General features: G+C 41.8%; 1 protein-coding gene across 1 annotated transcript in view; it reads left to right on the forward strand.

Moving 5' to 3' along the window:
• Positions 1–1,076: 1,076 nt before the first annotated feature.
• HSD17B2 (hydroxysteroid 17-beta dehydrogenase 2) overlaps positions 1,077–12,760 on the forward strand; it is a 44,877-nt gene continuing 33,193 nt past the window's right edge. Inside the window, exons 1-5 of the mRNA XM_072873196.1 lie at positions 1,077–1,180; positions 6,051–6,263; positions 6,588–6,773; positions 9,877–10,014; positions 11,615–11,698. Of these exons, the coding sequence (XP_072729297.1) occupies positions 1,099–1,180; positions 6,051–6,263; positions 6,588–6,773; positions 9,877–10,014; positions 11,615–11,698 (703 nt within the window). The 5' untranslated portion in view covers positions 1,077–1,098. The remainder of the gene's footprint in view (positions 1,181–6,050; positions 6,264–6,587; positions 6,774–9,876; positions 10,015–11,614; positions 11,699–12,760) is intronic.

Below are 12,760 nucleotides of genomic sequence, written 5' to 3' on the forward strand. Positions count from 1 at the left end.
GCAGCAAATGGCAAAGAGAAGTGAAAATAGCTTACACTTTGTGCACTAGTGGGAGGATGGATGAATGAGTTCGCAATAGTAATGGATGACAAGCAGACCTCGAGGGTAATGTTCCTTTAAGAAAGTGACCTCATCTCTAATGTAAACTACTTATAGAAGTATGTAAGTATTTTCACTGGCTGTAAAAATTTATATTCAACAGATTTGTCGTCCCATAAACCCCCAAAGGAATAATGGAATGGAAATGTGGTTGTGTCTCATGTTAGGTTTGCACCCTGCACTTCAGTCTTCTGGTGTCTGTCTAAAATAAAATAGGTCAGCACTACATTTTCTTTCAGAAAACCAGCTATGTCATGTTAGCTGGTTGTGTGATAACTTAGGCTTGTCTCTCAAACCAATTAGCAGAGATTTTTAAACAGGGTTAAATATGCCTAAGTTGTATTTCAATCCTTTTAGCTGGATGGATTTTAAAGTTTTCTTATTGTTTAAATAACTTTCAAAGTACACCACAGTAGGTGTTAAATCTCTCAAATATATATTTAATTGATTACATTTTTTTTCCCCCAACTTGCTGTGGGTATTGAACCAGTGATTCCTGTCAAAACTAAGGTGAATGTTGTCACTGGAGGTCAACTGAAGACTCAATCTCAGGTGTGTTACATGTGTTCACTTAATGAAGTGCCCTTAATGGCAAACCAGCAATCACCCCTTCCCAGCCTCCCAGACCCCCTTGAATGGCAATTAACTGTAGGTATTCGCTGAGTGTGGAGTAGGTAAATAGCCAAAGGTGTGCACTAAAGCAGGGAAGGTCATTTTGGGCTTTTTGTTGAAAGAGGAGGATGGCCCATGTGTGATAAAGCCCAACGCTAACCACACAGTTTGCACTACAGAGAGTAAATAACCCTGTCCTGACTCATTTTTGTCACTGCCCATCAAAAATCAGTTCCACTGAAAGTACATGCTTAAGTTCTTAGGCAGCAAATTCCAACTATTTCCCATAAAGGAAATTGTTCTTTTTTCACTGTCTAGGAAAATGTACTTTAAACATATAAAACATATAGCAGTTAATTTTTTCCTGAAGCCAGCGCTTGCTGCATCATGTCCATTCCCAGTGCTGTCAATCATTATCCAGCCAGCATATTGTTCAGAAGGTGGAGCTGTCAGGCAGAAGGAATAAAAGGTAAGAAAAGGAAGGCTTCTGCTTCTTGCTGATGCCAAGGGTAAGTGAGATTATGTCAAACCTTTAAACAGAGTCCTCTTTCTCTGCCCCACCCCCTGCTCCTATATAACACGTGCTGCATTTAGCAATACCTGCTTTTACCCAGCCAGTGGTGGGGTGTGTGTGTGCCTGCTTCTCACCCCTGCTGATGGATGCTCTTGCTGGTAGCCCCCTTGGATGGCTCTGTGTGGGTGTCACCATGCTTTTTGGGGTGACTGTGCTCTGCACAGCCAAGAGGAGCCCAGCAGAGAAAACAAATGTGCTGGTCTGGAGCCTCCTGCCCGCCTTGCTGGGGCTGCTGTGTGTGGCCACACTGGGTGCTGGTGGAGGGCTGGTGGTGTTTTGTGCCATGAGTCTCATCTCCTCTGTGTACCTGGGTGGCAGGGTGCTGCTGCCCGTGGGCGAAAAAGCTGTGCTCATCACAGGTAAGGTGCTCTGGGAAGCAAAAACTGGCTTTTCTCACAAGTGGGCTGGAAAACTTTATGTCCTGGGGTTAGGTATCTATGAAATGCATGCTTGTAAGGTTTCCTTTTTTTTTTTTTTTTCTCATTTTACTTGCTTTGCCAGAGATGTTTTTTCCAGGTAAATAAGTGTTCTGAAATTAAGTAGAAAAGCATCTTAATAGATGCTATTATTTTTTAGTGTCTCATTTAATCTTTACAAGTAGCTTTTTAGACATACTTGTGAAATTAACTGGTGCAAAAGCATAAGAATACCTACGATGGTCTAATCTTTTAGGAGATACACTAATTTCTGGAAGCCCTCAGAACACTACATTCATTACTTTTGTTTACTTGAATTTATTGCCTTGGTTATGGATGTACGGTTGTCATTTGGTGTGCGCATTTACACAGTGCACACTGTGTATATCATGCATACATTTCAAGACACTGGTTTGGTGCCATCTTTTTGAAACAATGTACAAAATCATTTGGGAGTGAGTAATTTCCTTCACGGGCAGTGAAAGTTCAGAGCTAATGAATTCAGTCTCTATTAACACTGATCTACTCAAAACCCACTTTTAGTTTGCAGGGATGGCATTTTTGTAGTTTTATGGCTTTTCTCCTGTTTCTTCTAAAACTTTAAATGTTGTTTATTTGTGTTAATCAAACCTTTAAACCACAGTACCTGCCAACTGCTTCTTGCACTGTTAACTTGCTCTTCTTTGTTTTATTTTCTATTTTTCCCCTTTGGAAAGCTGAATTAAGTTGCTTTGGTTTATATAGCTATTTCTTGCAGAATTTCATTTTGTTTTATAGGGACACCTGGAAATAATTTAGATTTGCCTAGCAAGCATTAATACGGGATTAAATACAAAAGTTAAAAGAGGACAAGAAGAGCAGCAAGTTCTCCCCTTGCGGTTTATCTGCCAGCTGGGTTTCTCTCTGCAGGTGTATCAGATGAAGATGAGTATTAGGCAGGGGGAATAGGGAGCACTCCTTTTCCACCCCTGCAGACACAGGGGTTGCGCTTGCACTTGGGCATCTTCTTACTTTTGTAAGACTGCAGTTCTTCAGGAAAGACCACTCTCTCAGAGTTTACCTGCTCCTAGGGAATTTGAATTAGAGTAGTATAGGGGAGCAAAGAGCATTTGTGTGTATTCCAGCGAGTGAATGTGCTTTCTTTGTACCTGTGCTGCAACTGTCCTGAAGAAATGCAAGTTCGGACACCTCTGACAGCTGATGCACCTGAGGAGGCTCTTCTTGGTCTTTATTTGAGTCCAGACTGATATGCAATCAATCAAACCCTCCATCAACTGAAATGAAAGTTTTACTCAACACGTTTCTTGGTTAAATTCCTCTGATTGTAGTACTCCTCCATTTACCAACTGTAGGATGTGTGTCTGCATGCATGTGCAGGTGCAAGGTGCCTTTAAATCAATTTTGGTGTCATTTTCTGCGGTTTAGACAAGACCTGAAGCAGGCAGTTAATGGGAAAGTGGCACTTCATTGACCGGAGGATGGAGTAATCTCTGTGCTTCTCTCCCTCGGTTTTGTCAAATATTGTTCTGGTCCTCTTTGGATGTCTCTTGTATGGGTGCTGCTGTGCGTTATTTATTTAAGCTGGCAGTTCATCGGAGTACCACAGTAAGGGAAAACTGTGCCCAGTTGTCAAAATGCTTTTTCACATGAATAACTGCGGGCATGTGAGCAGTCTTAAAGTCACTGGTGAAACGTTTCTATTGATCCTCTTGCTGGGAGTGAGTGCTTCAGTGTCCTTAAACAGAAGCTCCTGGGCATGAGAACACTTTAGTGTAGTTTGGTAGATCAAATAGCCAGCTTCCCTGAAAATTAAATTACCATGAAGATCTGAAGTATCAGGAATTGTGAAATTCTTGCCTCGGTTATTCTGTGTGCAGTGGGATGAATTTCTCCAGTTAACTTGGTCTTTTCATTCTTGGCATTTCTGATGCTCAGTGTGAGTCGATGATAAATTCTCAGTAATGATTCAGTTACAGTCAGTACTGACTGCCTTTCTTGTAATAAATCTTCTAATCATTCACAAATTGTTATTTTTTGACATAGAAGCAAGGTGGGGGGAATTCTCTAGTTCTTTCCTATAGAGACCTAACTACTGTTTGAATTTTATGAGTTGAAGGATAAAGTTTCTCTGGACTTCAATAACAGGTCTGAAACTCAAATCAGACTTTTTTTGATAAAAGCTGGGGACAAACCCAGTGGCAGGCACAGATAAACACTGCTTTTTATTTCCTTCTCGGGGTTGCTACACCCACCCCTAGTTGTTGAGCACTCTGCCCCTTCCCAAGTTAAAGCTGTGTTGTAAAACTTAAGTAATATGTAGCTCTCTGGCTGTGTACTTGCTGGGAAGGATGAAAGGGGAAGGATTTGATCCAGAAATAGGGTTTTTCACAAAAAGAAGGAAAGACACCCCACCCCCAAACCCAGAAATCTGTCATGTCTTTGGGATATTTGCAGGCCTCTTCATGTCTCTGTAGGGAATTCCAAGAATGCAGGTTTGTTCTCTTTCGGGTCAGGGCTGCAAGAAGCTCAGTGTGATATATGTGGTGTTCTGCTGCATCTTCAAACTGCAGACTTCAAAAATGCCAAAAAGCATTTTTTTTGAAAGAATTAAGTAGAGCATGAGTAATTCTTTTCAACATCTTGCACTGATTGATCCAGGCAGTTAGTACGTGTTTCTTTCAAGTCACCTGGAATTAATTTTTTTCACCTTTCAGGACTAAAGCCCCAGTTAAAAGACAGAACCCAGAAATAAAGATCTACCATGATTAAGATGAGTCTCTTTGGCAGTCAAATTCTATTGACTATGGGTTTTGAGTGCAGGAGCAGGCCTGTGAATAGCTATGATAATATCTGCCTTGGTGTGCTGAAATCACAGATTAACCCTTATAAGTTTCTGGTAGGGTTAAGTAGGGAGTATTGCAGCTCTTTCACAAAAGAGGAAATAGTAAAAAAAAAAACAACCTGGCAGGACTCCCAGCCCTTTGTCCCGCATTTAGGTTTCCAGCCATGCAGGTGAGTTTGGAAGCTGAGCATTTATGTAATAAATTGCTATTGCAGAAGATTGCCAAGCCCTGGGATAGCTCCATGGATCTCTGTGCACATCAGCATCCAGGAGCTTTGTTTGCCGCAGTTACAGTGGAGGGTGCAGTGCAGTATTGTGAGACGTGCTGATGTGTCTCTGCTTTACAGTGTAAACACGGCATTAATTTCTTAAACTCATTTTCCTCCTGATATTGTCCTTTGCAAAACTCCTGCAGCACAGTCCCTATAAACTCCTTCTCTGCCTCTAGCAGAGCCCTGTGTCGCTTTTATTGAGAGTCTTGGTGGGTATATGGGTGAGATGTTTCCTCCCTCGCTAAGAAGTTTCTCTGTAAATGGGAAGAATAGAAACTGGAATTTAAAAAAGACACCAGGAGAGAAAACACTTAAAAGTATCTTAAGATAGTGGCAGCAAAATACTGTTCCAAAGGGAGAGACTTGTGAATCAATCAAATTATTTGTTAAATATTCATCATTGTTACCTGGTGGGAGGAATTACACAATCGTGATCGCAAGGATTGTTGTTGCGTGTTTGCTCTAGTAGTGCTTCCTGCATTTGGTACTTCATTGCTTCATATGGACAAAGTTTGGGAATGAATTTGGAAGAAGATAGAGAGGATAAGAGAAATTCTGATCCAAGTTTGCATGAATTAAATAGCTGGTGCTGTTTGGCTTAGCCTAAAAATGCCATTCTGAAGCTTTCTTAGGGTTTGAAAGCATTGAACTCCTTTGCAGGTAAAGAAACAGTTGCTTAGCTTTGGCTTGGTTGCAGCCTGTGACAAAAAAGTGTTTATCAGAAGGATCTGGATGGTAGATGTTTGAATAAAATAACGCTACTTCTTTGAATTAAGAAATAGAACCCAACAATTTTAATTCCAGTGCCCTGTAATTGCTTTGTCCATCTGAGATTTCAGATTAAAATATTTGTGTGGTTTTTCTTGTTTTTTTTTTTTTCCCTAAATATTTTTGTTATCAGGTTTCAGTCTGAATATTTGTATAAACCCAATCTAGGGTTTTCTTTCTTCTGTATGTATGAAGTAAGTCTTGGAATCCGTCAATGGTAGAGCATGAGCTGATGCCATCAGCTCTGAGCCAAGACGACATGGTCTATCAATCTTTGTGGAACATCCAAAGGTCCAGCTCCTCAAACCTTCAGATCTGAACCTTTCTTCCTACTGTCATACTTATTTCAGTGACTTTATTTCATCATATTTTTGGTTACATTTGCATGTATTTCCAATGCGTGCCTTTTTTTTTAAGTGATGTTTTAGGACAGACCCACTTTTCAACTGTCTTTTTGATGCTTTCAGGAAGCGACACTGGGATTGGACATGCACTGGCTAAATACTTGGATAACTTAGGTTTTGTTGTGTTTGCTGGGGTTTTGAATAAGGATGGACCTGGAGCTGAGGAACTGAGACGGGCCTGTTCTCAGAGACTCTCTCTCCTGCAGCTAGATATAACCAATGCCACCCAAGTCAAGGAAGCCTATCTAAAAGTCTCCGAGAAGGTGCAAAATACAGGTACAGATTTTTTTTCCATTATAATGGCGGTGCTAATGTAGCTGCTTACAAGGTGCCTCTCTTACCTGTTGGCTGCATTGTGGCTTGTGTGTGTAGGGCATTTCCACGCCACAGTCTGTGGGCAGTCAGGGTGTTTATATTGATGACCCCTGCTTTCTGGGACATAAGAAAAATGGTGATGACTATTTATGGAGTGGGTGCTGTGTATCTGTAGCTGCAGATCATCTCTGCTTTGATCTGGAGGCACCATCCAGCTCATCAGTTTAATCTTTATGGAGTTGATTTCCTGCTGTATAGCAGCCCTGTGCTTTCTCCTCTTCCCAGGACTCTGGGGAGTCGTGAACAATGCGGGCATCCTGGGCTTCCCCGCCGACGGCGAGCTGCTCCCCATGAGCACATACAGGCAGTGCATGGAGGTGAATTTCTTTGGGGCTGTAGAGGTGTCCAAGACCTTCTTACCGCTACTTCGGAAATCCCAGGGGAGGCTGGTTAACGTGTCCAGCATGGCAGGTGAGCTGAACTAAAGCACTAAATAAATTTCTGGTGCAACAGAAAAAACAACTAACTTCCTTGGCAAAGATGCTGAGGAAGGTGTCGTTCGGTCTTGGTTGTCAATACACCTAGGGGAATTAATATCTAGGTAGTAAGTGCAGGTTTTTCGTTTGTTTGGGAGACTATTTCCAGAAAACAGCCCTTAAAGAAGAGTTTAATATGGCTAAAAATATGCCGTTATGTAAAAGACAGTAAAATTCAGATCTTGTGTTATAGGTGCTATGAATGATAGCTTTGTGAGCTTCCAGAGAGATGGGTGGTAAATCAGTAGTTTCTATAACATGTTCCAGCAAGTCTGTGACCACCTCAGTTTGTGTGTCATTGAACCACACTGTGGAGATGCCCAAAAGCTGTCTGCCTTTTGCAGAGACAGGCTCTTCCATTTGGGCTGGTTACACCTAAAATTTCAACCTTTTTTAATACTTTGGGTTAAAATTGGAGCATAAATATCTTTTGGGTAAGTTGATGACATTTGCCATTTATAACGGTCTATAATAAATGTTAGATATTTCACTTGGGCAGCTCCACCTCTCCACCCTTGTAGGGATCAATACTATAGTTAGAGTGAGAAAGCACAATGATAAAACGACTGCTGAAGAGAAGCATTCAAGTCTTCAAAAGCAGAAGCCACTTTTATTTTTTGCTGCATCCTACAGTTATTTCCAGAGTGCACAGTCCTAGAGCATGGTCTGCTAATAACCTGGGACCTGAAGAGAGTGTGTGTTTATATTTCTTTAAAAATATTTTGTATATCTTCTTAAAAATACTTTACCGTAGCTTATTAGCAAAGTGGTATTTTTTTAATGAATAAAATAACTTTTTAAAAAATTAACAGCATATAATATGCTTTCCAGTTTTGTCCCATAAATTGGATCCTGTGCTTTCTCTCTCTATATATATGCCTTTATAACATGACCTTCTATTTCTAGGAGGACAGCTGAGATGCTAAGATGTAGGAACTGAAGTAATACAGTATCTGGTAGCCAACAGCTGAGGAGCAAGAACGCTCCTTTGAAAATGAGACTTGCTTGAAGCAGGATGTCATGATGCTGGAAAGTATTTTGGTTTAAGACCTCTTAAAGATTTACCATATCTGCTTCCCAAATTTTCCTTTGCCCTGTCTGCTTGGACCCTTACTTCTGCACAGTTGGTGTCCACCTGAATCCTGCTGTATTGCTGGGGTGGCTTGTGAAGGTATTACCTTGTGTTCATGGCTTATGTTGAGGATGTGGCGTCAGCCTAGCTCTGACACCGTCGTCTTCTGTTTTCTTTTTATAATCCCCAGTATATTTTGTATCTGCATGCCTGCGTTTATGGTTCGTTGCTGACACTTAAGAAATCAGGACTGAATTACCAGAAGGACCTTTCTGGTGCTGCTTTGCCCACCAGCCCTTGCAAACACAGAGACAGAGGACAGACCTCTGTTTTCTCTGAGCACCCAAGTGAAGCTTGCACTTATAGTGTTTTGGGGCAGATGCCTTAATTCTTGTCATGAATCCCTGAGCTGCATTTCAGGGATAAATGGAGACCTTACCTGTGCTGAATAATTTGCCCTTACAGGAGTTGATAATGACCCTGCTTAAACTATAGCTGTTTACGCAGATGTTCTTGCATACGGGCTGATTTGGGCAAATAGCTTCCTCTTAACGCAGGGTCTGAGGGTCCTTTGGTAAAACATTAGCAGAAAAGTTAGAGAGGTCTCATTGTGCCAAATGTATTCCTGTCTGTGTAGAGCTAATTTAACTGGACTCGAGGTTAGCCTGACCTCAGAAGGAAAAAGTATGTGATTCAATTGGCTCAAACCAATTGAAACTCAAACTTATTCAGATGCATACAGAAGAATAATTAACATATAATTGGCCTGACTTCTCCAAAGGAATGACTGTGTCTAAGAAGCTCCCATGATACCTTAGTTGTTGCAGTACAAAACCCAACAAATGGCACCAGTGGCTTACCTGAAAATTCCCCTGTATCGAAGTATTTTCTTTTAAAAGATTCAAATACATTGAGACAAATGTGTAATGTTTGAAACAGAGGCCGTACCAGAGGATGTGCCCAGCGGCCCATGTGGGCAGGAGGAGTGACGTGCCTCAGGGAGAAGGGTTGCCCATTCTGCTCCCTCCTCCCTGCTGTGCCAACACAGCCCGTGGTGGCTGTGATGACCCCTAAATCGGGCAGTGATACTCTGTGTGGTGATAACACCAGCCTTGTGGAGAAAGTGGGGGGCCTGAAGAAGGGGAAGATGCTCAAATCAAAGTGTCTTTGGATTTTTCTAAAGCTGAAGAAGCGGCAGTCTGCCAGTTTTTGGAACAGAGGAAATCTCTGTATTTGTAAGATATTCTTTTCTAGAAGCTTTTGTTTTGTAGACATATGGATTTATTTTAAATTCACCCTAAAATACTGGCTGTTTTCTATCTTTTCCATCTGAACAAATGCTGCTGGGATTGGAGAAGATGGGATATAACTACAGGATCTTCTATGATGGGTCTCAGAGTCCTGTCACCCGGGGGGCATGATTCCGGCTTGGCTTTGTCCACAGAGGTTTTCCCCACTCTTGCACTGTTGTCTGTGGTCTTTCTGAAACTAGCTGGAAAGAACTGGAAGATAAGTTGGCTTTATAAAGCTAGAATTGAGATTACTTACCCTGTTGTAACTGTGGTTTATAGTAGGAGTTTGAAATTTGTGTTGCAGTGACAGGAACAGCAGTGTTAAACTATTACTTTGCTATTTATATGAACTAAAACATTATCTGTGTTTCTGAAACCAACAATAATAATTTTCATCAGTTTTTACCCTTCAATGCAATACAGTTTATTTTTTTTCTGCCATACAAGGTGTCTTATCAGGTGTTACTGAACGTAACTGCTATAAGCAACTGCTAATTTACAACTTTCACTTTTTTTTTAACCTCTAGAAAGAAATGATTCCCTCACTGACTTGTCTTTAACCTCAGTGAGAGCCGCATAATTTTGGTTGCGCTATAATCTTCCTTCTAAATCATGGAAATAAAGGCTGGAATGAGCCACCGTCGAGCTTTATCATGTTTATATTGCTCCTGCAGGAGGCATTCCACTACCGAGGTATGCTGCATATGGTGCATCAAAAGCAGCTCTGTCCATGTTTTCTGGAGTAATGAGGCAAGAGCTTTCCAAATGGGGAATTAAAGTTGCTGCAGTTCATCCGTCAGGCTTCCGAACAGGTTGGTATTTGGCATTTTGGGTAGTTATCTTTCTGCCTTGCCTCTTTCCCTTAGTCCAAACAGAGCCCTGAGTGATTCCCAGCAGTTGGACTTCCTTCCCGTTCTTCATCTTGGTTATGGAAATTAAGATCCGCATTTTTTGCGAGAGCTGTTCCCTCCAGTTCTGCACACTGCCTGCCTCTGCCTTTCTCCTGGGCAGAGAGGAGAGCTCTCTTTGCTTTGAGACAGGGCAGTGTTCAGGCAATTGGTGCTTTCCCTCTGCTCTAGCTTTGCTGAAGTTAAAAAAAAAAAAAAGAGCATCACTGTGTGGTTGATTTGTTATGGCTTGCTTGTCCTGCATGAGAGCTTCAGGACTCCCTGTCAGTCCTACCTTTCTCAATATCAGGGCTCTCTTTATTGAGCTGCTCAGTCTTGCATCAAAGTATCTGCAGCAATACCTGTCATCTGCTTACTTGCTGTCAATATTACTCTATATAGTCCTGAGCTTTCCTCTCCACTCCTTCCCTCTGCTGTGCTCCCGCTGCTTTCTGTTCCAAATCCTCCCTCCGCTGCTCTGAGCACTTTCTGCACAGCCTGTCTGGGTTACAGACTCATCTCCTGCTGCACCCCGTGCCCGCCCAGGAGCACGGTGGGTGCCACACAGGTCCCCACTCTGTGGACCTGCCTGGCAGCTACCTGAGGACAACATCAGGTCCTACTGCTGCCTGCTCAGAAAGTCCTACTGACTTCGTGGAGACAATTTTTATGTTCATGAAAAGCAAAATGGTCTTTTTCATAAAACCCCACGCCCTCGAATGCCTCCCCTCCTGGCGAGGGGCCCTGCGAGGCACTGGGCTCTGACAGCGCCCGTGTGGTCAGCGGTACCTGCCCGAGGCTTTACCTTCAGGGCTCTACTTAGCTGTTGTCAGACTTCTGGATGAAAGCTTCATGCATTAAAACAAGTCCTGGTATTTGAGATTTAAATATTTATTTAAAGATTTTTCTTTATTTGCAATGCTTAATTCATGATAGTTGGGCAATAAATGCATTGGAAAAGCCACTGCTTTCATTCTTACATGATGTAGATGGGGGAAAAATAGATTTTATTTTATTTTTTTTTTTAATCTGCCCTAATACAAGCCTTATCCTTCGTGAAACTAGTTATTGAAATACCAATGTCACTCGTGAAAGAGGAGCTTAGCACTTGGTCAACCCAAGCGAATCCTGTTCATCTTAGTTTGCCTGTTTTTGCTCAGTCACTCACATCTGTTAATAAATACTGATTAGAAACACCCACAAAATGAATAAGGACAGAATAGCAAGGGGGGGGGCGGGGGGGAGAAAAAATGCTAACTTGGCTGTGAGAGTGCCTTTTTAGGTAGAGCTGGTAACCAAATGGTGCATGAACCCCATGCTTTTTGTGTAGTCTGTGCTTTCCCTTCTCTTCCAGATAAAGGCACTCGCAGCTAACCAGCTGTTTTGTCTGTTCTTCACCAACCCAGTTTAGAACAATTGTGAATCAGGGTGGTGGTGGAGAACAAGTTATTGACTATTAATTATAGATGAATTTTTTTAATTCAGCCCCAAACCCACTTGCTATCCTGTGATGTTGCTACTGCAGGTATACAAGGCACGTCCGACCTGTGGGATAAGCAAGAAAAGGAGCTGATGGAGAACCTTCCTGCAGACACAAGGCAAGACTATGGTGAGGACTACCTCCTGGGGCTGAAGAGCTACCTCCTGCACATGCCTGCGTACTGCAACGCCAATCTGTCCCCTGTGCTGAGTGCTATCCTGCACGCTTTGCTGGCCAAAAGACCACAGGGCTTGTACACCCCTGGGAAAGGGGCTTATGTGCTTCTCTGCATCTTCTGCTACTTTCCTCTCTGGTTCTATGACTTTTTCATTAGTAAGATGCTGAGTACTGAGTCTGTCCCAAGGGCACTGAGAACATCAAAAGCTGAAAGCAAGAAACTCTAAGGTATCCATCAGCGTTTGTCTTACTTGATGAGATAACTGGGAAAAACTCTATTTTAAGACACTGCTATTTATTGTACTGTCTTTGTTAAATTGCATTTACACTGCCTTGCAAACAGAAGTAAATCTTTGTGTTAAGAGTAATGTTCAGGAAAAGTGGTGAATAAACAGAAATAGAAAGCTATCTCCAGATGGGGCCTTTTTTTGAGGAATTTCAGTGTTTTCCTGATGTCTTTGTATCCTGCCTTCTATGTAAGGTAACTCATGAGGTTATATAGTTCCTGTCTGCTTCAAAAGGCACCACCAACACACAGACAGATGTTAACCTGTTTTTTAAAACACAAAAATCCTTGAGAGTCAACAAGCTTCTTAAACATTATAAGGAGTTGCATATATTCCTATCACTGGAGAGATGTAGAAATGTCTAATGCAAATCTTTCTCACTGCAGCTTCAGCCTAATGTGGTTGGTTTTTTTGCAGGGGGGTTTGTTGCTGTTGGACATGAGAAATAATTGACCTTTTTTTCCCCCCAAGTTTTGTGAAGTATAGTTGTGATGTTTATAATGCATCTTCTTTGCTAGACTAAGCAATATAAATTAGTTGGGGGAAAAAATGAACAAAGACAGATCAAGACCTTTACGAGGAAGCAAACAATCTCCTTCCTACAGTATTAGAAACAGTAATAGTAAGTATATCAGCTGTTAATTTGATATGACTGTCTTGGTCATTCTGTGCATTGCCTGTATATGCCTGTGCTTCTTTAATTATTAGTAAACTCTGATCTCACTTC

Source organism: Ciconia boyciana, chromosome 9, assembly GCF_034638445.1.
Source record: "Ciconia boyciana chromosome 9, ASM3463844v1, whole genome shotgun sequence".
Taxonomy (NCBI): domain Eukaryota; kingdom Metazoa; phylum Chordata; class Aves; order Ciconiiformes; family Ciconiidae; genus Ciconia; species Ciconia boyciana.